Source organism: Salvelinus fontinalis, chromosome 5 (assembly GCF_029448725.1).
Source record: "Salvelinus fontinalis isolate EN_2023a chromosome 5, ASM2944872v1, whole genome shotgun sequence".
Lineage (NCBI taxonomy): Eukaryota > Metazoa > Chordata > Actinopteri > Salmoniformes > Salmonidae > Salvelinus > Salvelinus fontinalis.
Genome location: NC_074669.1, coordinates 48,616,870 through 48,640,497, shown reverse-complemented (window position 1 = coordinate 48,640,497; position 23,628 = coordinate 48,616,870). Strand labels below are relative to the sequence as shown.

Genomic DNA, 23,628 nt, shown 5'->3' with positions numbered 1-23,628 from the left:
GGTCCTGGTCAGTCCCTGGATGGGAGACCAGATGCTGCTGGAAGTGGTGTTGGAGGGCCAGTAGGAGGCACTCTTTCCTCTGGTCTAATAAAATATCCCAATGCCCCAGGGCAGTGATTGGGGACACTGCCCTGTGTAGGGTGCCGTCTTTCGGATGGGACGTTAAACGGGTGTCCTGACTCTCTGAGGTCATTAAAGATCCCATGGCACTTATCGTAAGAGTAGGGGTGTTAACCCCGGTGTCCTGGCTAAATTCCCAATCTGGCCCTCAAACCATCATGGTCACCTAATAATCCCCAGTTTACAATTGGCTCATTCATCCCCCTCCTCTCCCCTGTAACTATTCCCCAGGTCGTTGCTGCAAATGAGAACGTGTTCTCAGTCAACTTACCTGGTAAAATAAATAAAAAAAATAAAAAAACAGATCTGGGACCGGGCTATGGCTAGTTTTGAAGCCATTTTAGCAGACTACTGTCTTTCGGTCCTGTTGACCGGGAGGCTGCAGTCACCGAGCCATGCCTGCAGTGCGGACAACCTTCCCTCACATTCACCCCTCCCCAATGTCCCATCTCTCTATGACCCTGTACAGTGTGGTCGTGACCCAGCACATTTGATTTCCTCTCGGGTCACCTGCTGTCCTCATGAATGCTGCTCTCCCCATCAAAGTCACTTTTGTGTCCAAAGCGGAGTGGGGATTGAGGGTGAAAGATGAGGCTGTGTCCGTGCAGGGCTAATTATAGAAGGATGGATCACTTTGCAGTTACCTCCACCTCCCCACCCCCTACACTCATTCCACAACTAGTCACCTCAGTCACACTAGTCTAGATTGACCTCCCTGCTCCCTTGCAGTGAAATAAATCTATTACGCTTCCCCCAACGTGTGTGTGCGTCTCGTATGTTAACAACTTTGTATGTATAGAATAACGATCCCCCTGCCCCTTTACTACAACATCCTCCAGAGCTATTTGTAGCTAATGCTGTTGAATTATCAATGAGGCATCAGCGCTTAACAAATCACAACACGCACGCACACACAGCCTATTCAATAACTGAATAGTGCATGGCGGTTGAGGGGTTTTTCTGTATGCCAAAGGTTGTTGCACTAGGCTAGAGTATCCATACTGTGCTAATTCAGGAGAGAATCAATATGCTACAGGGATGGTGCTGCTGATTTTCTCCAATTTATGGGAATTTTCACATCACAGACTGGAAGCCTGTTGGCTTTGGTCCTGAGAATTCAAGGTGGATTCAAGAGGGGCTTTTCAGGAAGGTGCAACGTTACAGAATTGCATCTTCCTGGATGTTCTTTCTCAAAGTGAGCTCTATTTGAATTAGATTTGTCTGCAATTGCCAGGTTCAGAAAGTCCCACTTCAATGAATACACTGTACATCTAGAAGTGGAGTTGCTGGTATTGTGACAGTGTAAGCCCTCTGGGCATTTCTAACTGTAAACAATTGAAACTGAGCTAGCACGCTGCTTTCATACACCTATAGCAGTTTAAATCCCTAGTCTTCTAAAGAATTCCCTTGACTTTAGCTTTAGAGGATGTGTTTCTGGACCAGGCCTTGGAATGGGCTAGGCATTGTATTTGAAGCAGGCCTAAGATTGGGTAGGGGCTATCGGTTGTATCTGGAACAGGCTTAGGAGTGGGAAAGGTTTAAAAGCCAGGCTTCAGTACTTGGGCTAGTGTGCTTAATACAGATCCCAGTTGTCAAGCTGACAATCTCTGGGGCTTTCACTTCCTTGAAGTCTAACACTCAATCTGAATAGACTGGAGTGTCTTGTTTGCGTGCCTTTTCAGACCTGGGTTTCAAATAATTAAACAATTTCTGTGCCGTTGAGCCTGTCTGGTTCGATAAACCAGTAGAAAAGTCCCAAAACTTAAAATCCCGCCCCATCTGGCACTCCAGGTAGACTCAATCAAATGCTCAAAATTTTTTATATATTTGAACCCTGGTGTGGTACCTGTCTATTGGTCTGTCTCAGGGGTAGGGGAGTTGACTTGGTTCAGAATAAGCTCATTCCTGGACCTAATCATGTTCAATGGAGACTTTCCTTTTAAATGCTATTTGTGTCTTTGTTTGTGACTGGGTGTGAGATGGAAACACTTGAGGTAAACTGTTCAATATTTTTATTTTCTTTTTTAGTAAGACATACTGTACATTTCCATCTCTTTAATGCATTATAAGCATTTTTGTATTATACACTGCATAATGCACCACAATGCATGATATAGGCGCTCATTGTTGCTTCATAGGAAGTGTTACCATTTCAAGTCTTCAATCTCCTTTTCAGATATGTGAAGTTACACTTTCTCCTTTCTTTTTATATATACAGATCATCAAGCATATTTACTTATCGATCTATCATCTTAGTCCTGGTCTCATTGGTGACGTCATCTGGCTTCACTGCCCCGTGTTTTTCTAGAGTTTCTAGATAGAGCTTTCCCTGAATTGTGTACGTTATAGCAAACTCATAGCTTTTATGACAAGGGGAAGCCATTGTCTACAGCCAAACTAAGCTACACTGAACAAAAATATAAATGCAACAATTTCAAAGATGTCAGAGTTAAATTTTGTATAAGGAAATCAGTCAATTGAAATAAATTCATTAGGCCCTGATCTATGGATTTCACATCACTGGGAATACAGATATGCATCTGTTTGTCACAGATACATAAAAAATATAATGATAATCAGAAAACCAGTCAGTATCTGGTGTGACCACCATTTGCCTCATGCAGTGTGACACCTCTCCTTCGCATAGAGTTGATCAGGCTGTTTATTGTGGCCTGTGGAATGTTGTCCCACTCCTTCAATGGCTGTGCGAAGTTGCTGGATGTTTGGGCCTCCCGAGTAGCGAAGCTGAATAAGGCGCTGCATCGCAGTGCTTGAGGCGTCACTACAGACCTGAGTTTGATCCCAGGCTGTGTCACTGCCGCCCGTGACCTGGAGGTTCATGAGGCGGGACACAATTGGCCCAGTGTCGTCCGGTTTAGGGGAGGGTTTGGCCGGCCAGGATTTCCTTGTCCCCTCGCGCTCTAGTGACTCCTTGTGGAGGGTCAGGTGCCTGCAAGCTGACTTTGTCTGCAATGTTTCCTCCGTCACGTTGGTGCGCCTGGCATCCAGGTTAAGCGAGCAGTGTGTCAAGAAGCAGTGCGGCTTGGCAGGGTTGTTTCGGAGGACTCATGGCTATCGACCTTCGCCTTCCCCGAGTCCATAGGGGAGTTGCAGCGACGGGACAAGACTGTAACTACCAATTTGCTATCACAAAATCAGGGAGAAAAAGGTAAAAAATAAACTGTTGCTGGATATTGGCAGGAACTTGAACATGCTGTCGTACAGGACATTTTCAGCTTCCTGGATTTGTGTACAGATTCTTGCAACATGGGGCCATGCATTATGTTGAAACATGAGGTGATTGTGGCGAATGAATGGCACAACAATGGGCCTCATGATCTCGTAGCTTATGCCTGCCCATACCAACACCATGGGACACTCTGTTCACAACGTTGACATCAGCAAACTGCTTGCCCACTTGACGACATACATGCTATCTGCCAGGTACAGTTGAAACCGGTATTAAACTGTGAAGAGCACACTTCTCCAGCATGCCAGTGGCCATCGCAGTCTGTTCTTCGGCGTCGTAACAGTCAGGTCGAGACCCTGGTGAGGACGATGAGCACTCACATGAGCTTCCCTGAGACGGTTTCTGACATTTTGTGTAGAAATTATTTTGTGAAAACCCAGTTTGTCAGCTGTCCGAGTGGCTGGTCTCAGATGATCCCACAGGTGAAGAAGCCAGATGTGGTGTGGCTGGCCTGGTTACACGCGGTTTTTGAGGCTGGGCTGTGTTGCAGCCAGCCGTGATTGGGAGATCCATGAGGTGACGTGTAATTGCTCCAGTGTCGTCCGGGTTAGGGAGGGTTTGGCCGGCCGGGATGTCCTTGTCACATCGTGCTTTAGCGACTCCTGTGGCGGGCCCGGCGCATGCACGCTGACACGGTTGCAAGGTGTACGGTATTTCCTCCGACACATTGGTGTGGCTGGCGGGGTTGTGTTTCGGGGAACGCACAGCTCTCGACCTTCACCTTTCCAGTGTCCCATCGCTGCAACTCCCATACGGACAAGACTGTAACTACCAATTGGCTATGACGAAAAAGGGGGTAAAAAAATTACGGAGGCATCTTATGGTAGAGAAATGAACATTGAATTCTCTGGCAACAGCTCTGGTGAACATTCCTGCAGTCAGCATGCCAATTGCACGCTCCCTCAATTTGACACATCTGTGGCATTGTGTTGTGACAAAACTGCACATCTTATTGTCCCCAGCACAAGGTGCTGTGTAATGATTATGCTGTTTAATCAGCATCTTGATATTCCGCACCTGCGAGATGGAGGGATTATCTTGGCAAAGGCTGCTCAGTAACAGGGATTTAAATTTGTGTGCAAAATTTTAGAGAAATTAAAGCTTTGCGCATGGAACAATTCTGGGATCTTTTAATTCAGCTCATGAAACATGGGACTAACACTTTACATGTTGTGTTTTATATTTTTGTACAGTATAGTTGATCCTTCTCTTGTCAATCCCCTACAGTTATCCTGTATGAATACTTTGTTGCATTGTATTCAAAACTTGTGCAGGGCACCAACAAGTAGCCTACCATTTAACAACCTGAATTTTACAATTTTATACTTTGAACATGGCTCAGGTTAACCCCTCTTCTATGTTCGTTTTCATAAGTAAAAGTAGCTAGTAAGTTATACTCCATATTTTATTAACATCACACATCATATCCAGGAGATCTGCAAGAATGTTTCTGTATAAACCTAGATCGTCTGACTCATGCACTTGACTTGAAATGACTGAACCACATACCGTTTTCTAGCTGTTGACAGCACTGTATTCTGTGCGTTCTGCGGTCAAACAGACCAGCTGGATTGTGACCCCCCCCCCCCCTCAGTTTTTTCCAATGTCTTCAGTTTTCTGTCTGAGTGGGGTGACTGGTGGGTGAGCGCTGCCATTGGCCCATCATCCTCCCAGGCCAATTATGGAGGGGCTGGCTGGAGGGGGAGAAGCAGTGGAGGGTTACCTTTAGCCTGGAAACGAGTCACAGCCAAGCCATGTGATGCCTGTGGCATGTCCCTTTTCCCTGCTCTCCCCGGCCAGCTGACTGAGGCGCGCACACATGCGTCTTACGTGTGTGTGTGGTATACATGCATACACAGACGCTTGTATGCACATACCACACACTTAGGAGAGTGGGCAGGTTGGTATGGAAACAAAGATAAGAGGGGGACTGAGAGGGAAATGGCAATGGTTTTAAGTATAGCGAGCATTCGGCTGTGGAAGTTACCCTAGTCTTAAGAATTCCACCATTTTGTTTGACCTAAGCAGTTTTCCATATCTGGAGGTTGTTCAGTAAAAACAGCAACATTTACCCTCTGTATCTCTTCCTTGTTATAATCTCTAATGTCCCTGGCAGTGTGTGTGCGTCATGCTACCAGCTATTCCCGCGAATGGTATACCCGGGGCCTGTTTACGTGAGATTAGATTTTTCTTCATTAACATGTTTCAGATGTGATGGCTCTGCCATTAACAACATTCACATCCTGGACTACATCTTCAATTACTATGTTTGGGATCTATTGAGGCTTTTGTGGTTAGGGCTGGCACGGTAATTCTATAATCATGTAACCGACGATAATGGATGAATACATCATGAAAATAAAAATGTTTTAATACATTCATTTTAGAATTTATATTAGTCGAAGTTTACATACACCTTAGCCAAATACATTTCAACTCAGTTTTTCCCAATTTCTGACATTTAATCCTAGTAAAAATTCCCTGTTTTAGGTCTGTTAGGATCACCACTTTTATTTTAAGAATGTGAAATGTCAGAATAATAGTAGTGATTTATTTGAGCTTTTATTTATTTCGTCACATTCCCTATGGGTCAGAAGTTTAAGTACACTCAATTAGTCTTTGATAGCATTGCCTTTAAATTGTTTAACTTGGGTCAAACGTTTCGGGTAGCCTTCCACAAGCTTCCCACAATAAGTTGGGTGAATTTTGGCTCATTCCTCATGACAGAGCTGGTGTAACGGAGTCATGTTTGTAGGTATCCTTGCTCGCACACGCTTTTTCAGTTCTGCCCACAAATTTTCTATAGGATTGAGATCAGGGCTTTTCCCTCCAAACATAACGATGGTCGTTATTGCCAAACAGTTCTATTTGTGTTTCATAAGACCAGAGGACATTTCTCCAAAAAAGTAAGTTGGTTGCTTAGACAATACCCCGCCCCTGAAGCAGCAGCACATGCAGTCAGGATTGAAGGAGAGGAGAATGTATTTCATTTAAAAAACAGATTTTTTATAACGATGGTCACTTCAAAACTTCCATGGCAGTCACAGCCCTATTCGTGGTCCTAACACAGACCGGCACACGCTTTTCAATGACTGCCTCCTTGAGCGGAACGCCAATGAGTTGCTCAGAAGAGGGTCAGCGCCTCATGCGCCTGCTGTTTTGAAAGGGGGGGTTACTTTAGCCTGGAAACTGTTATTCATAGTTGTGAGAACTAAGAGGTCTACTGTAGCTCAGTCCCCTCTGGGAGCAATTGCTACTACTTCAGGGATACAAGGTAAAGGTACCTCTACTGATGCAGAGCAGTTAGTCTATCTCCCTTTTTTTTGTGGCTATTTTTCAATGATTGTCACAATGTGAATATCATTTTATTTTATTTTTTCTCTGACAGAAATGTGAACAAAGCCAAAATCATATTTTGAATATGTTCTTAGGCTAAAATGTGACTGCCACCGTTCTTGGAAGTCAAAATTGAGCCATCTCCCTGTGTAACTAACCATTCTCAGTCATCAATAGTGGCAGGCAGTCTAGGGGCAAAGAGCATAGGGTAACCTATTCACTCTTTCCTGTTTCTCTCTACCTCTCACTCTGATCTCTGTAATTGTGCCAAGACAGGATGAAGCACCTTTGAGACTGTAGTGCAGTTTCCCAATGGTAACAAACCTCTGTCCTGCAAAGAAGTGCTTTTTAAGAACAAACAGAATCATCAAAAATATTCTGTCACAATTGAAGGGAAATGAGAGTAGAAGTGTAGTCGTCTTTTTAGTTTTAAAGACCCTTCACGGTTTTAATGCTAAAAGGTGTTGGTTTATGGTGTTGTATAGGATCAAAATGGCTTGCTTCTGAAGCTAAGCAGGGTTGGTCCTGGTCAGGCCCTGGATGGGAGACCAGATGCTGCTGGAATTGGTGTTGGAGGGCCAGTAGGAGGCACCCTTTCCTCTGGTCTAAAAAAAATATCCCAATCCCCCAGGACAGTGATTGGGGACATTGCCCTGTGTAGGGTGCTGTCTTTCAGATGGGTTGTTAAACGGATGTCCTGACTCTGTGGTCACTATAGATCCCATGACACTTATCATAAGAGTAGGGGTGTTAACCCCGGTGTCCTGGCGAAATTACCAATCTGGCCTTCATACCATCATGGCCCCCTAATCATCCACAGCTTACAATTGGCTCATTTATCCCTCTCCCCTGTAGCTATTCCCCAGGTCGTTGCTGTAAATGAGAATGTGTTCTCAGTCAACTTAATGGTAAAGTAAAATAGAAAAGTAATGCAACTTTCAGTTTGGCTGAATGTTGTTGTATTGACAGAGCTGTTGACATTGAACATGTTGTGAGGTGACTGTCCTTCACAGACTGTGACCTATGACGGTCACACTGGTCTCCATGTGGAGAGTGAGTGACTAGAGCCTCAGGGCCTTGTACTATAAACTGCTTCCTTCTTCCTTAATACTGGTAATACTGTTAAAAAAATTATACTTTTTGTATTTTCATTGTTGGACATAAGACTGTTAACAACACCAGGAAATCAATTTTAATTTAGGAAATATGTTCCCAATTATTCCCATGCGTTATAGATGTTTTAGTGAAATATATCTGTTTGTGCTTCTTGTGGTCAATTTGCAGTCTACAAATTATTTTGTTTTTATGCTCCGGCACCCCGACCAGCCGCTCAAGAAACAATCGGCCCGCGGCTGATTATTGTTGACAATCCCTGCTGTAGAAAGTACCCACACAGTTGTCACATGTTGCCTTATACCCTGGACTATCAATCCACCCCCTTTGCTTGGATCAATTAAACCGTGCTGGATCATGAGATTCATGCTGACTTCAAGGAAGTGTTTATACAGGGCTCTGGCCTGGTGTGCAGGGAAGAGGGGATTCCAGTGAGCTCACTATCAAAGCACTCCAAACAGGAAATGTCACCACGTCTTACTTCCTCACTAAAATGAGATGTGCCATGTGCGGGTGTCCTGATATCATGACGGAAACCTGTGTCCAGGATTGGTTTGTGGAATGTTTTGAGTGTCAGTTTGACTCCCCTAAGGCGTTCATTATGTTTGCAAGTCAAGTGTATGGTGATGGGGAAAATAATATAATACAAGGAGCTATGAGGCCTCCCAAGTGACAAAGTTGTCTAAGGCACTGCAGTGCTACTGTAGCTGTGCCACTAGAGATCCTACTTCAAGTCCAGGCTCTGTCACAGCCGGCTGAGATTGTATGCGATGAAGGAAGCCTACTATTACTGTCGCTTTAAGCCGTCTACTTATTATAGGTGAGTGCAGGCAAAGGAAAGGAAGCCATTTTGAGAGTAATGGGACCAACCAATTTCAGTAGTACCTACTATAATGTAACTAGAACCAAGGGGATAAGATGGGTACAAACAATGTTGGTAATAAATGTAGCTCCACCCTCAACCAAAGCTCATTGCAGTAAAACATGTCACCTTAAATATGCTCAGTCCTCAGTGTGCGGGGTCGGCGAATGGAACCGGGCACTAGTCCTCCTTTGGCTATTATTGCTTTCCCCTATGCAGTTCTTTCATGTCTTTACATATTGAGGAGGTAGTTAGGTGCTAGGGGAGATGGAAATGTAACTTTTCAAAGACTACTGATATGTGTTATACTAAATGTTTGTTCTCCTCTCTCTCTACAACAGAGAGAAGATGCAGGCCCAGGAGCTCCTGAGACAGCTGCGGATCCCAGAGATGGAGGATGTGCGCCAGTACATGTACAGCCTGCCCACCAACATGCTGATGGGTGTGGGTGCCCTTGCCGCCCTCACCACCTACTGGTACGCCACGCGGCCCAAGGCCCTCAAGCCGCCCTGCGACCTCAACATGCAGTCAGTGGCCATGGTGGTAAGGGAAAGTTTTCGTTACTTTTATTTCTTTATGTTCAAATCCCAGTTTGCCCCTTTTTTAATGTTCCAGCACAAGTCCAAAGAGCATAGGTTTCCTTCGTTTCTGAGACAACTTGTGTAACAGCATAGGAGGAAGTGATGAGGAAATAATGGCTGGATTTGTCAACAAAAAAAGGTTACACGTGACAAAAGACAACTGTCTATAGATGCATCAGCCTTCATTACTGTATGGCATTGTACTTGTCCACAGGAAGTTATTATTGTGCACATTTCTAAAGAGTGTTGTAATGTTAACTTGGTTTAAGGCGGTTCAAAAGTTCAGACAGTTAATATGGGTGCTTTGGACAATGTGTCCCATGTATTTTTAATACTGTAGCCTTTGGTCTCTGTCGGCACAGGTTTATTTTATTACCAACATTTTGAAGTGTTGGACCTGATTTTTCTCTTTCTACTTTCAAAATATTATATCCCAATAACAGAGTAGGAGGCCAGACAACAAGTGTGCTTGTCTAAGCATGTAGTCCAAGACTATTTACATTTGAGTGAGTCACTGATTGTGTGTACAGATTGAAGCATCTTAAGGGACTCCCCCAATTCAATTGGATACCAAGTAAGTCCCTGTATTTATCTTGCTTAAGAAGTGAGATTAATGGGTGTGTGTGAGTGAGCGCACACACCCCGGTGTTGGCAGTGGGAGGACTTGAGAAAGCTGTTCCTGCTCTGGCCTACGTAAACACGAAGTTCTTTGCTGTGCCAGCACTGCATTCCTACAGTCCTCATCTGTTTTTTTGTGTGTGTGTCGAAGACGATGAAAATGTGTAATAGAATTGTGTGGTGTAATGGAAAACACTTGTGTCTTTGTTTTCTCAGCCAGCCCTCTATTCAACGTACAATACAAAGTCATTATGCAGACACATACTCATATCATGATTCATTACTAATGGTAAATACTGGGGTGGAGGCAGTCTTCTCTTCTAGCATCTGCTGCCTGTTTTTCTAAGTGAAGTTTGAAAAGGTAAAAAGTCTGTCTTTGTCTTGTTTGAGAAGATGTAGCAGTGGTTTGAACACACATACTCAAACCCTAATGATATACAGTTCTCAAAGCTGGTCACAGGAGGACCAGAGTAGGGTGGAGTTACACTCTAGACACTGATCTTGGGTCAGTTTAGCATTTTCCCTACAAATGTTTAAGGTTAGGATTGGGTGAGAGAAAGCAGATCCTAGATCTGTACCTTGAGGAAACTTCACCCAGAGCGGGGAATCAGAGAGACCACAATAATGTAACTGGGCCTGTCAGCATGGGCCTCTTTGTCACCATGACAACCATCTAGGCTGTGTTCCATTCCAGAGAATTAGCCACCCCTCACTCACCCCCCTCTGTCCTTGTTCACTCCACTTCACCCAGCTACAACTTGCCTCTTCTCTGCCCCCCTTCACTCTCACTCATTCACTGTGAGTGGAAGGTGACCAGTTTCTCTAACCTCAGCCACCCCAGGTAGTCTAGGTTACACTAGCTTTACCCTAGCTTTATTTAGTCATTTCAGATCATCAAAGGGAGAGTGAGCTAGGGTAGGAAACAACTTTTTGCAATGAAAAGCAGGCTTGGTGTTTTGTCTAGTGCATCTGTGGCCAACTTCACAGAGCACATGGCAGTTTAGTAGAGTATTTGTTTTTGCTCTGTGGTTGACGGCTACAGAAACGTATTGGCCATAGGGCAGTTAAGACAAATGCCAGATGGACTGGTCCATCTTAAACCCGTGGACATTTGTAAATATATGTTTTGCGTAGAACTATGCTAATTTGGTTAATGGGGGCCCAAAGAAGAAATACAAAAAAAATGTGCCAAAGTATCTGGGCAAATTTTGGGTCCTTGGAGGGAAATGATTGAGGAGCAGGTATTGATAGAGTAGTTTTTGACGTACACACTGTACAGTTGCCCCACCCACATTAATCAAAACAAATACTTGTGTTCCTTAACCTTTTATTTAACTAAATAAAACATTTAAAGAAGGGAAAAAAAAGAGTATACTGATTTTTGAAATGCACTACGTAACCAAAAGTATGTGGACACCTTGTTGAACATTTCATTGCAAAATCATGGGCATAAATATGGAGTTGGTCTCCCCTTAGTCTCCATTCTTCTGGGAAGAATTTCCACTAGATCTTGGAACATTGCTGCGGGGACTTGCTTCCATTCAGCCACGAGCATTAGTGAGGTTGGGCACTGATATTGGGAGATTAGGCCCGACTCGCAGTCGGCATTCCAATTCATCTCGAAGGTGTTTGATGGGGTTGAGGTCAGGGCTCTGTGCAGGCCAATCAAGTTCTTCCACACCAATCTCGACAAACCGTTTCAGTATGGAGCACGCTTTGTGCACTGGGGCATTGTCATGCTGAAACGGGAAAGGGTCTTCCCCAACTGTTGCCACAAAGTTGGAAGCACAGAATCGTCTAGAATGTCATTGTATGCTGTAGCATTAATATTTCCCTTCACTGGAAGTAAGGGGCCAGGCCCAAACCATGAAAAACAGCCCCAGACCATTATTCCTCCTCCACCAAACTTTACAGTTGGCACTCTGCATTCGGGCAAGTAGCGGTCTCCTGGCATACGCCGAACCCAGATTTGTCCGTCAGACTGCCAGATGAGTGATTCATCACTCCAGAGAACGCGTTTCCACTGCTCCAGAGTCAAATGTGGTGAGCTTACACCACTCCAGCCGACGCTTGGCATTGCGCATGGTGATCTTAGGCTTGTGTGCGACTGCTCGGCCATGGAAACCCATTTCATGAAGCTACCAACAAACAGTTCTTGTGCTGGTGTTGCTTCCAGAAGCAGTTTGGAACTTGATAGTGAGGTATGCAACCGAGGACAGATGATTTCTTTTGCGCCTCAGCATTCGCCGGTCCCATTCTGCGAGCTTGTGTGTCCTTCGCGGCTGAGCCGTTGTTGCTCCTAGAAATTTCCACTTGACAATAACAGCACTTAGTTGGCCGGGCCAGCTCTAGTAGGACAGTAATGTAACTGACTTGTTGGAAAGGTGGCACCCTAGGACAGTGCCAAGTTGAATGTCACTGAGCTCTTCAGTAAGGCCATTGTACTGCCAATGTTTGGCTATGGATATTGCATGGCTGTGTGCTTGATATTTATACACATATCAGCAATGGGTGTGGCTGAAATGGCCAAATCCACAATTTTGAAGGGGTGTCCACATACGTGTGTGTGCATATAGTGCCTTCAGAAAATATTCAGACCCCTCGACTTTTTCCACATCTTGTTTCGTTATAGCCTTATTTTAATATGGATTATAAAAAAATCCTCAGCAATCTACACAATACCTCATAATGACATTGAGAATAGGTTTTTATACTTGATTGGACTCCACCTGTGGTAAATTCAATTGATTGGACAGGATTTGGAAAGGCACACACCTGTCTATATAAGGTCCCATAGTTGACAGTGCATGTCAGCGCAAAAACCAAGCCATGATGTCGAAGGAATTGTCCGTAGAGCTACGAGACAGGGTTGTGTCGACACACATCTGGGGATGGGTACCAAAAAATGTCTGCAGCATTGAAGGTCCCAAGAACACAGTGGCCTCATCATTCTTAAATGGAAGAAGTTTGGAACCACCAAGACACTTCCTAGAGCTGGCCGCCCAGCCAAACTGAGCAATCAGGGGTGAAGGGCCTTTGTCAGGGAGGTCACACTGACAGAGCACTAGAGTTCGTCTGCCGCGCTCCACCAATCAGGCCTTTATGGTAGAGTGGCCAGACGAAGCCACTCCTCAATAAAAGGCACATGACAGCCTGCTTGGAGTTTGCCAAAGGGCACCTCAAGACCTTCAGACCATGAGAAACAAAATGTTCTGTTCTGATGAAACCAAGATTGGGAGACTAGTCAGGATCAATGGACAGCTGAAAAGAGCAAAGTACAGAGATCCTTGATGAAAACCTGCTCAGGACCTCAGACTGGGGCGAAGGTTCACCTTCCAACAGGACAATGATCCTAAGCACACAGCCAAGACAACGCAGGAGTGGCTTTGGGACAAGTCTCAATGTCCTTGATTTGTCCAGCCAGAGCCTGGTCTTGAACCTCTCTGTAGAAACCAGAAAATAGCTGTGCAGCGACGCTCCCCATCCAACCTGACAAAGCTTGAGAGGCTCTGCAGAAAAGAATGGGACAAATTTCCCAAATACAGGTGTGCCAAGCTTGTAGCGTCATATCCAAGAAGACTCGAGACTGTAGTTGCTGCCAAAGGTGCTTCAACAAGTACTGCGTAAAGGGTCTGAATAGTAATATTTCAATTTTATTTGTTATACATTTACACTTTTGCTTTGTCATTATGGGTATTGTGTGTAGATTTAGGGGGGAATGAATTTTTATTTAATTTTTTAGAATAAGGTGTAAGAAAATGTGAAAAGTCAAGGGGTCTGAATACTTTCCGAATGCACTGTATAATGTATGTTCAAAGATTCATCCACCCAGGTCTTATCCATCAACATTGAGGAATATGCATTGTAAGTCACAGGCTTCATTAGGAAATGTGTTGGTTATACCCACAATAACAATCCGGACATCATACCCCAACCAAAATCCCTGAATAAATGAAGATATCTGTACAATGCTGAGAGCTCGTTCTGCAAGAGTCAATGTCAGCAGAACGAACTCCAATGACTCGGTGGCGCATGACTCGTACAATGCAAGCAGTTAAGAGCTCTGTAAATCTATTAGGGATGCAAAAAGACAACACATATGTTCGACAGCTAACTCTTGTTGCATGTGGTAAGGACTACAGGCAACAAAAGCAACTCTATCTGTGCGGTTCCCATAGCCTCCCTCCCAGACAAGCTTAACACAGTCTATGGTCGATTTGAGGCAGAAAATACAGAGCCATCCAGGAAGACTCTCGCTGCTCCGGACGTCCAGGTGCTTTTGTTCACCGAGGCTGACGTGAGAAACTCTCAAATTAATGAATGAATAAATACTCAGTCGCCTGCCCAGATGGCATCCCTGGCCAGTGTGTGCTGACCAGCTGGTGGGCTTCTTCTCGGACATTGTCAATCTGTCCCAGGCTGTAGTGCCCACCAACTTTAAGGAGGCAACCATTTTCCCGGTGCCCAAAGAAAAACAAGGTGACATGCCCAAGACTTTCGCACCGTTGCACTCACCTCGGTCGTCATGAAGTGCTTCGAGTGGCTGGTCATGGCCCACATCAAGGCCAGAATGGCAGGCACACTCCAATTTGCCTACCACTCCAACAGATCCACAAGATGAACTCCTATGTGAGAATGTAGTTCATTGACTACAGTTCAGCATTCAACACTATTGTTCCCACCAAGCTCAGAACCCTGGGTCTGGACACCACCCTCTGCAACTGGATCCTTGACTTCCTGACCGGCAGGCAGACCACAAGCTGTGAGGATCGGCAACAATACCTCCTTCACGCTGACTCGTGAAGCAGCGGCCCATCAGTGTTGTGTTCTCAGTCCTCTGCTGTTCACCCACAACTGCGTGGGTTTGCACGACACCAATTCCATCATCAAGTTTGCTGACGACACCATGGTTGTAGGCCTGAACCAACAAATCAGCCTATAGGGAGGAGGTGAGCTGGCATTGTGGTGTCATGACACCAACCTCTCCCTCAACGTCAGCAAAACAAAGAAGTTTATTCTTGACTTCAGGAAGCAGACGAGGAAACATGCCCCAATCCACATCAACGGGACTGCAGTAGAGTCATATGTTTTTAAGTTCCTCGGCATCCACATCACCGAGAACTTGCCATGGACCAATAACACCATCACTCTATGCGAAGGGCATAACAGCGTCTCCTTCCTAAGGCAGCTGAAGAAATTTGGCATGCCGCCCTGGGTCCTCTCCAAATACTACTCCGCGGCAACATTTTAACATACTGACAGGTTGCCCCATGGCCTGGTACAGGAATTGCTCCGTCCACGAGTGCAAGGCCCTCCAGAGGGTGGTGAAGACGGCCCAGTACATCACTGGGACCGTGCTCCCACTCATCCAGGACATCTACTCAAAATGGTGCATGATGAAGGCACTCGCATCAAGGACTCCACAAGCTTACTGTCGGGTAGACTGTATCGGAGCATGAGGTCTGGTCCCAACAGGCTCAGAAGCTCTACAAGCCATCAGACTGCTGAACACTTGAACTGGACTGACCATCTGCTCTGATTAATCGCAACTTATCACACATGCGCTCACTCGTGTCCACGAACACACGAGTTCCCCACCCCTTTTGCCCTCAGAACAGCCTCAGTTTGTTGGGGCAGGGACTACAAGGTGTGGAAAGCGTTCCACAGGACTGCTGGCCCATGTTGACTACAATACACAGTTGTCTCAAGTTGGCTGGATGTCCTTTGGGTGGCGGACCATTCTTGATACACACGGGAAACTGTTGAGTGTGGAAAAACCCAGCAGCATTGCAGTTCTTGACACAAATCGATACGCCTGGCACCCTGTTCAAAGGCACTTAAATATTTTGTCCTGGCAATTCAACCTCTAAATGGCACACATGCACAATCCATGTCTCCGTTGTCTCAAGGCTTAAAAATCCTTCTTTTAACCTGTCTCCTCCCCTTCATCTACACTGATTTGAAATGAATTTAATAAGTAAGGGATCATAGCGTTCACCTGGTCAGTCTGTTATGGAAAGAGCAGGTGTTCTTAATGTTTTTGTATGCTCCATTCATGCTGTTTATATTCATGCTACACTCACAGATCACCACTACTGCTACCAGGCTCTATTTATATTGATCAATTTATATACTTGCCCTATCCTTCTCCAATACACGTGTAAATATTGGATTAAATTGTGCCTTCCTGTATTATACTTTCTGTTCATATTCTTATCTTTTGTTAGTGTTGACTTGTTGAATCAACCTGCAAGTAAGCATTTCGTTAGATGATGGGAACATGGGTTCCCATAAATTTCCCAGACTAATAAAATGTGAACCCATGCTATTTGGAGCATGCTAACATGGGTCCTAACATACCTGTTGTTTTGCACTAAAGCTGTAGCCAAGTAAATAACCTGAAAGCTGTTCTGATTCTCTTGCTCCATAGAATACTTTTTACGTATCCATAAGAAAGGTTGTGTGTGTGTGACCGAACTGCCATTTATAAATATGACACACAACCACAATGATCAAGTTTCTGTCTCTCTGTGTGTGTCTGTCTCAAGTCAGCCTGAATTGTCTCATTGTGACCGAAATAGGATCTGGGGAATGCCTTTGTATGTTTGGCTTATTTCAACAAGCTACATAAAAGCAATTCCTGAGTGTAGCAGCTAGGCCACTTGCAAAATTTTAACACAAGGTTTACACACAGAGCATGACACTATTTACTCTCTTTCAGTTAAGACATGAGACATTTTTTCATGGTTGGTTTGAATGCAGGAGGTTAAGTGGAATTATGAAATGTGTATTCAAAATCTTGGTACAAATATTTCTTGCCTTTTTTTTCAGACTAACATTCTTTATTTTTTATAACCATTGTTTTTGGGATACACACAGTAAGCAAGCATTTTCTTCCTGCCCAGCAGTAACACTTTCATTTCAATCGATCCAGCCCTTGATTCATTGAATCAGGTGTGTTCATACGGTGTTGAACAAAAGCCGGCACATCCTGTGGGCCCCAGGACCAAGATTGAATAAAACTGCTCTAATTGAGTGATGGGCAATGAATCTTCCCCCTGCAAGGACTGGTGTGGATGCATGCCTTTGTTCCAGCCAAGCAGTTACTATTCTACTAATCACCTAACCACAATCTTCAATTAAGAATTTGGTTATTTGAATTAGGTGTGTTGCTGCTTGGCTAGAACAGAATTCTGTACACACACAAGCCCTCACAGGGTAAGACTGTCCTGTCAACCCCAGTTCTAAGTGGATCAGTTATTTCAGTGGCACATACTGTACACCTGGGTCCTGTTTAGTAGAGCACACTGTAGCAAAATGTTTTTTTGCATTTCAAAGCATTCTTAAGACCCAACTTAACTATGTCTCTCTCCTCACAGGGTGACGGTTACGTCAGGCGGTCCATTCTGAATAATGACGATGAGCACATGACACACTACTACAGTGACGCGCGGACCATGTACGAAGTATTCCTTCGAGGCATGCGGGTGTCCAGTGAGTACTCTTCCACAAACAAATCAACAAACACAACGTTTTCTTTTTTTTGGGGGGGTGGGTATATTTTTTATCTTTTCTTTATTTAGTTGAGGTGTAGACTCAAAGGACAACAGGCATGCAGCAACAGACAAGTCAGTCTTAATAGTAAGCAACCTTATTAGTAAATCAATATTTTGAGAGTTCATTTGAATAATATACAGTTGAGGAAGATGTATGTTACACTGATGAAAATAGTCTGTATATATTGCAAAAACATGGCAAGGTAAACCACAACACAATGATTTGGTGATGGTAATGTACCTAATTCAATTGAAATCACCACATTCCATATTATACAGTTGTTATCATAGTCAGAATTTAGGGTTTCTTTTTCGTTAAAGTTGTTCTACTAAAACTGTTTGTCTGCATCATGCTATTATTTTCAGCAGCACACTATTGAGATGTGTGCATTATTCTCTGCAAGAATGATGCAATCCTGCCAACCTATGGTTGTAACCAGACCTAGGTTCAAATACTATTTGAAATCTTTCATACTTTTAGCCTTAGCCTGGAGCGCCAGATGGAAGGATTTACACGTGTGCATACTATTGGTGTCATTGTGCCAGGCAAGCTCAATCAAGCACTGACAAAAATGAGTTTGAATAGTATTTTTACCCTGGTCTGCTTCTAACTGACTTGTGGCTTATCATAAAATGAACTTGTATTGGTCGCGTACACAGATTTGCAAGTTATCGCAGGTGCAGCAAAATGCTTTTGTTCCGAGGGCCAACACTGGTGTAATAATGAGCAATGCAAACAAAATTCTACAACTTTTGTATTAAGTTGTGAGAAGAATATTGTATAAGGACCATGGTTTTCCATCAGTAAGCATATAGAGAACCGCAGTGAGTTTGTTGTCGTAACAAGGGCACTGTCTTTTTACTTTCCAGATGATGGGCCCTGTCTAGGATCACGAAAACCCAACCAGCCTTACGAGTGGCTGTCATACCGAGAGGTGAGCTATACTGCCATTATTTTTTTAGATGGAAAACGTAGTTCCAGTTGATTTCTCTTTGCGCAACGGACTTCAGACATTTTACAGCTAATTTGCTTAATTAGTTCGTTCTCCAGTCAGTTTTAACAAATAACTGAATAGGATATATACGTCATTAACAAATGAGAGATTGCCTAGTGCCCATCTTTATATAGATGTTTTACTTTTTTATCTTTGTAATTCATAACAATGAATTCCCTCAAACCGGTATGGCTCATATGATTGTTCAAATGGGGAAAAGTAAGAGTGTCTTTGCTATTTGTTTTGTGAAGGTTGCAGACAAAGCCGAGTGCATTGGCTCGGCTCTCCTCCACCGTGGGCACTCCCAGACTGGAGACAAGCATATCGGCATCTTTTCCCAGAACAGGCCAGAGGTAAGAGGAATGAGCAGCAACAATTCTTTCTCTCCCTCTTTCTTGCACACTCTTGCTTTCACTTGTGCGCACATCCCCTTGTACATATAGGCTTGTTGTAAGACAGGTCCTCACCAGACATCACTGGCAACAACGTCGCCTATGGGCACAAACCCACCGTCGCTGGACCAGACAGGACTAGCAAAAAGTGCTCTTCACTGACGAGTCGTGGTTTTGTCTCACCAGGGGTGATGGTCGGATTTGCGTTTATCGTCGAAGGAAGGAGCGTTACACCGAGGCCTATACTCTGGAGCGGGATCGAGGTGGAGGGTCTGTCATGGTTTGGAGCGGTGTGTCACAGCGTCATCGGACTGAGCTTGTCATTACAGGCAATCAACGCTGTGCGTTACAGGGGAGACATCCTCCTCCCTCATATGGTACCCTTCCTGCAGGCTCATCCTGACAGGACCCTCCAGCATGACAATGCCACCACGCACAGAACGAGTAGCATTTCCTGCAAAACAGGAGGTGTTCTGCCATGGCCAGTGAGAAGCCCGGATCTAAATCCCATTGAGCACGTCTGGGACCTGTTGGATCGAAGGGTGAGGGCTAGGGTCATTCCCCCCCCCAGAAATGTCTGGGAACTTGCAGGTGCCTTGGTGGAAGAGTGGGGTAACATCTCACAGCAAGAATGGGCAAATCTGGTGCAGTCCATGAGGAGAGTATTTGGTGTGGCCACCAGCTGCATTGACTGTTACGTTTGATTTTGACCCTGTCGTGTCCCCCCCCCCCCCCCCTTTGTTCAGGGACACATTATTCCATTTCTGTTTGTCACATGTCTGTGGAAGCTGTTTAGTTTGTCTGTTGAATCTTATGTTTATACAAAATACTTAGATATGTTCAGTTTGCTGAAAATAAATGCAGTTGACAGCGAGGACGTTTCTTTTTTTGCTGATTTTTAGTATATACTTTTAGCAAGAACGATTTTGGACCTGGCGTCAAACCTTGATAAAATTTTACCCCTGTGCTAATGTTATCCATGTTCTCTCCTACAGTGGACCATTTCAGAGCTGGCCTGTTACACATACTCCCTGGTGTGTGTACCACTGTATGACACACTAGGCCTCGAGGCCATTGAATACATCATCGGCCAAGGTATGTCACAGGGCAACCACAAACACCATTTGGAACAAGGTCACAAAAGTGCGGCCTGATATCCAAAATCCACCCCTAGACTTTTCCTTAGAAATAGAATTACTAGAACAGGAAAAGCCCCTTAGTCTATGGCAATTTTACTCATGGGTACCACACACACAATATTCTATATTATGGCAGTTATTTAGAGCTGAATGGGTTAGATGGATTCAAGTAATATGGTAGAAGTTCCAATTCAGAAAGCATGGTGGGGCTATTACCATAGTTCTTACACCTATTGAATCCTTCCAGATCTACATGTGCTAAGGGGCTACAGTAGCTACATTCCACACTGGAAAACGTGTCTGTCTTGGCTTCCTCACCAGCTGTAGAATGAGCTAGTATCAACCAGCAGACACGGCGGCCCTCAAACATTTGTTTATGATATAGAAGTTATTATTTCAAACATTACTTTAGTTTGTCATATAAACTTATGAAGCATTATGATGCACTGAAATCTCACAATAACACTGAAAATGTAAAAGAGATGTAATCTGCATAAACTGTCATTAGATGACAAGTCATGGTTATTTCACTACTGTAGGCATTATACAAGAACATTCAATTAATGTGTAACTAAATTCATTTCTCAGGACAAAAGACAGGACAATATCTCGCACCCTTACGACTGTCACGGAACATAAAAAAATAATTTGGCAATAAATAACCCAGTGCCATCCCATGTTTTCAGCTGCCGTCTCTACGGTGATCTGCGACTTGGCGGAGAAAGCGCGACTCATCCTGGACTGCGTGAGCGGCAAGGAGCACACATTGAAGACCATCATGCTCATGGAGGCCTTTGATGAGGAGCTGGTGGCCCGCGGGCAGCAGAGCGGCATCGAGATCCTTAGCCTGAAGGATGTGGAGGTAAGTTCTAAAATGTAATGTACTTCTATGTTTACAGTATTCACGTTTAGCCAAGGCTCTTATCCAGAGGATAATTGAGAACCAGCTTGTTCGAGCAGGGTCCTCATTTTGATCTGTTCTCTAGTTTTGTTTGGTTATGCATATCCCAGATATATGTTTTCTTATGTTAGAGAGCTAATGTTTCAATGCGGGAAAAATGTAACTGAATTTTGTGTCATGTTTTCTTTACTGTTTCTTTGTCACCCTCAGGCTGTTGGCAAGGCCCACCACCACCAGCCATTGGTGAGTAGGAATGTACAAATCCATATTGCGGTTCATTCAAACAGTGGTGATTTTAATGAATCCCAAAGAAACAAATAATATAAGTAGTAGGTTATTACTCAGTAAAAAGACAATGTTATTTGTTTGAATATCTGGTATGTCTGTACTGTTAAAATAACGTGCTACTAGTTCTCTCTTAAATCTCTTTGTGGTCTGCTATAGCCCCCAACACCAGAGGACCTGGCACTCATCTGCTTCACTAGTGGAACCACAGGTGTGTGTGCATTAATTCTGCTTTCATGTCATTACTCTGTATTTCAGAATTTGCATATCCCACATTAAACAATCAAATGTATTTTATAAAGTTAGTTGTCACATTGCTTTACAGCTTCTACCCCCAGGGCATAAGACTGCTGAACAATTAATTAAATGGCCACCCGGACTATTTGCTATGACCCCCCCCCCCCCCCCCCCCCCCTACATGTACATACCTACATTCTACATGGCGGGGAAAAAAATCCCAATCCTACTTTTCAATATACTTAAGTATCAAAAATACATGTAATTGATCATATATACTTAAGTATCAAAACTATTCATAATTTCAAATTCCTTATAGTAAGCAAACCAGACAGAACCATGTTGTTTTTTAAAAATGATTTTCAGATAGCCAGGGGCACGCTCCAACGCTTAGACATAATTTACAAATAAATTATAAGATTGTGAATTGGACCATTTTCATGTCCTGCTAAGCATTCAAAATGTAACAAGTGCTTTTGGTGGTCAGGGAAAATGTAAGGAGGAAAAAGTACATCATTTTGTTTAGGAATTTAGTGAAGTGAAAGTTGTCAAAAATATAGACAGTGAAGTACAGATACGACCAAGTAAAAATACTACACCACTGCAAATTACCTCGACTAACCTGTACCCCTGCCCATTGACTCGTTACCGGTACCCCATGTATATAGCCTCGCTATTACTTTTTATTTTATTTAGTAAATATTTTCTTAATTCTATTTCTTGAACTGCATTGTTGGTTAAGGGCTTGTAAGTAAGCATTTCACGGTAAGGTTGTATTCGGCGCATGTGACAAATAAAATATGAATTGATTTGAGATACCCATCCTAAAACCCCATAGAATAAGCAATGCAGAGGTAGAAGAACTGGACTGGAAAAACTCAAGGCAGGAACAGGAAGAAACCTAGAGGAGTGACCAGTCCTCTTCTCGCTGTACCGGGTAGAGATTTAAGAGTACCATTAAGGCCTGATATGTTAAAAGGTTCATAGGGGACCAGCAGGGTCAGAGAATAACCAAGAAATGCTATAGAGTGTTCAAACACTTCAAGACTCTAAGGTCAGGCTTTTCGTAGTCAGGGATTCAAAGTAGGGAGAGTAGACATTTTAAAAGTATGAACAGTCTTATTTCAAAAGCAACACAGTAGAAAAATAGGCCAGTACGCTGACATGTATAATGTAATACAAATAGTATGATAGTCAAGTGTGAAGGAACACTCACTGACATACTGTGTACATGCATGATCAGGAGGATGTGTGTTACTCTTGGACCCTCGTGACAAGAATTATCCTGTTGATAAACTACTAATCCATTGTTTCCATGAATGGAGACTCTCCCACATACATGAATTACTGACTCTTTTTATTAGTGATATTGTGTCCTGAAAACATGAAGCATCTAACCTTCAACAATGGTCACTTGTTTTCTTTTACTCCCAGGAAACCCAAAGGGTGGAATGCTTACACATGGAAATGTTATTGCCAATTGTGCTGCTTTCATCAAGATAACAGAGGTAAACTAACCACCCTTTTGATTTAATTTGTTCCTTGAATGGCTTATCAAAGGAAGTGTAAGCATTGGAAATATAGGTATCGTGAAACTATCAGAAGTATTTTCTTATAACAGTAAGTAGAATTTATTCAACCTGGTAACAATAGAAAAAAAGTTCTTATTTGCAATAACAAACCTGGCTTAAAAACAGCAATTTTTTATCTTAACATTTTCCTCTGCTTAGATGGGCAAGTAAAACAAAATGGGCACTTATTATGCTTAGTGTCATGTTAATATGTACTGTTGTATTCCACAATGTGTGGAAAGCTGCTATTTTCCAAGCCTTCTTTGCACTTCCTTACCCACCCCCCTGCTAAATGCCCTTTAAAATCCAGTCAGTTCTTTTTTTTTTTCTCGCTCTTGTTCCTCAATCTTCATGTTGACTTTGACTTTCCTGTCTGTCCTCTCCTATCCGTTTCCTTTTTTCCCTTCCATATCTTTTCTTTTTCCGCGCTGTCTACTCAGAGCGTACTCAAGCCCAGCACTAAGGATGTGCTCATCTCCTTCCTGCCATTGGCCCACATGTTTGAGAGGGTTTTTGAGGTAATGCAGTGCCTGACGCGGGTGGGTGTGTGTCTTCCGCAGGTGCACTGCATGCTGAACCTCCACGACATTCACATGTCCTACTTACCTCTAGCACACATGTTTGAGAGGGTAGTGGAGGTACGTACTAAAACTGACAGAATGACGAGAAGCA

The 23,628-nt window shown here is 43.7% G+C and overlaps 1 protein-coding gene across 5 annotated transcripts in view; it reads left to right on the top strand.

The window, feature by feature from the left end:
* acsl1a (acyl-CoA synthetase long chain family member 1a) overlaps positions 1–23,628 on the top strand; it is a 55,866-nt gene that overhangs the window by 15,843 nt on the left and 16,395 nt on the right. For 4 of the 5 annotated variants that reach the window (XM_055923745.1, XM_055923749.1, XM_055923748.1 and 1 more), the window contains 10 exons: positions 9,023–9,224; positions 17,260–17,374; positions 18,307–18,371; positions 18,683–18,784; positions 19,819–19,918; positions 20,649–20,824; positions 21,074–21,106; positions 21,308–21,359; positions 22,820–22,893; positions 23,517–23,594. In XM_055923745.1, the coding sequence (XP_055779720.1) occupies positions 9,023–9,224; positions 17,260–17,374; positions 18,307–18,371; positions 18,683–18,784; positions 19,819–19,918; positions 20,649–20,824; positions 21,074–21,106; positions 21,308–21,359; positions 22,820–22,893; positions 23,517–23,594 (997 nt within the window). Of the gene's footprint in view, positions 1–9,022; positions 9,225–17,259; positions 17,375–18,306; positions 18,372–18,682; positions 18,785–19,818; positions 19,919–20,648; positions 20,825–21,073; positions 21,107–21,307; positions 21,360–22,819; positions 22,894–23,396; positions 23,475–23,516; positions 23,595–23,628 lie in introns of all 5 variants that reach the window. The other variant, XM_055923746.1, reaches the window with a different exon arrangement.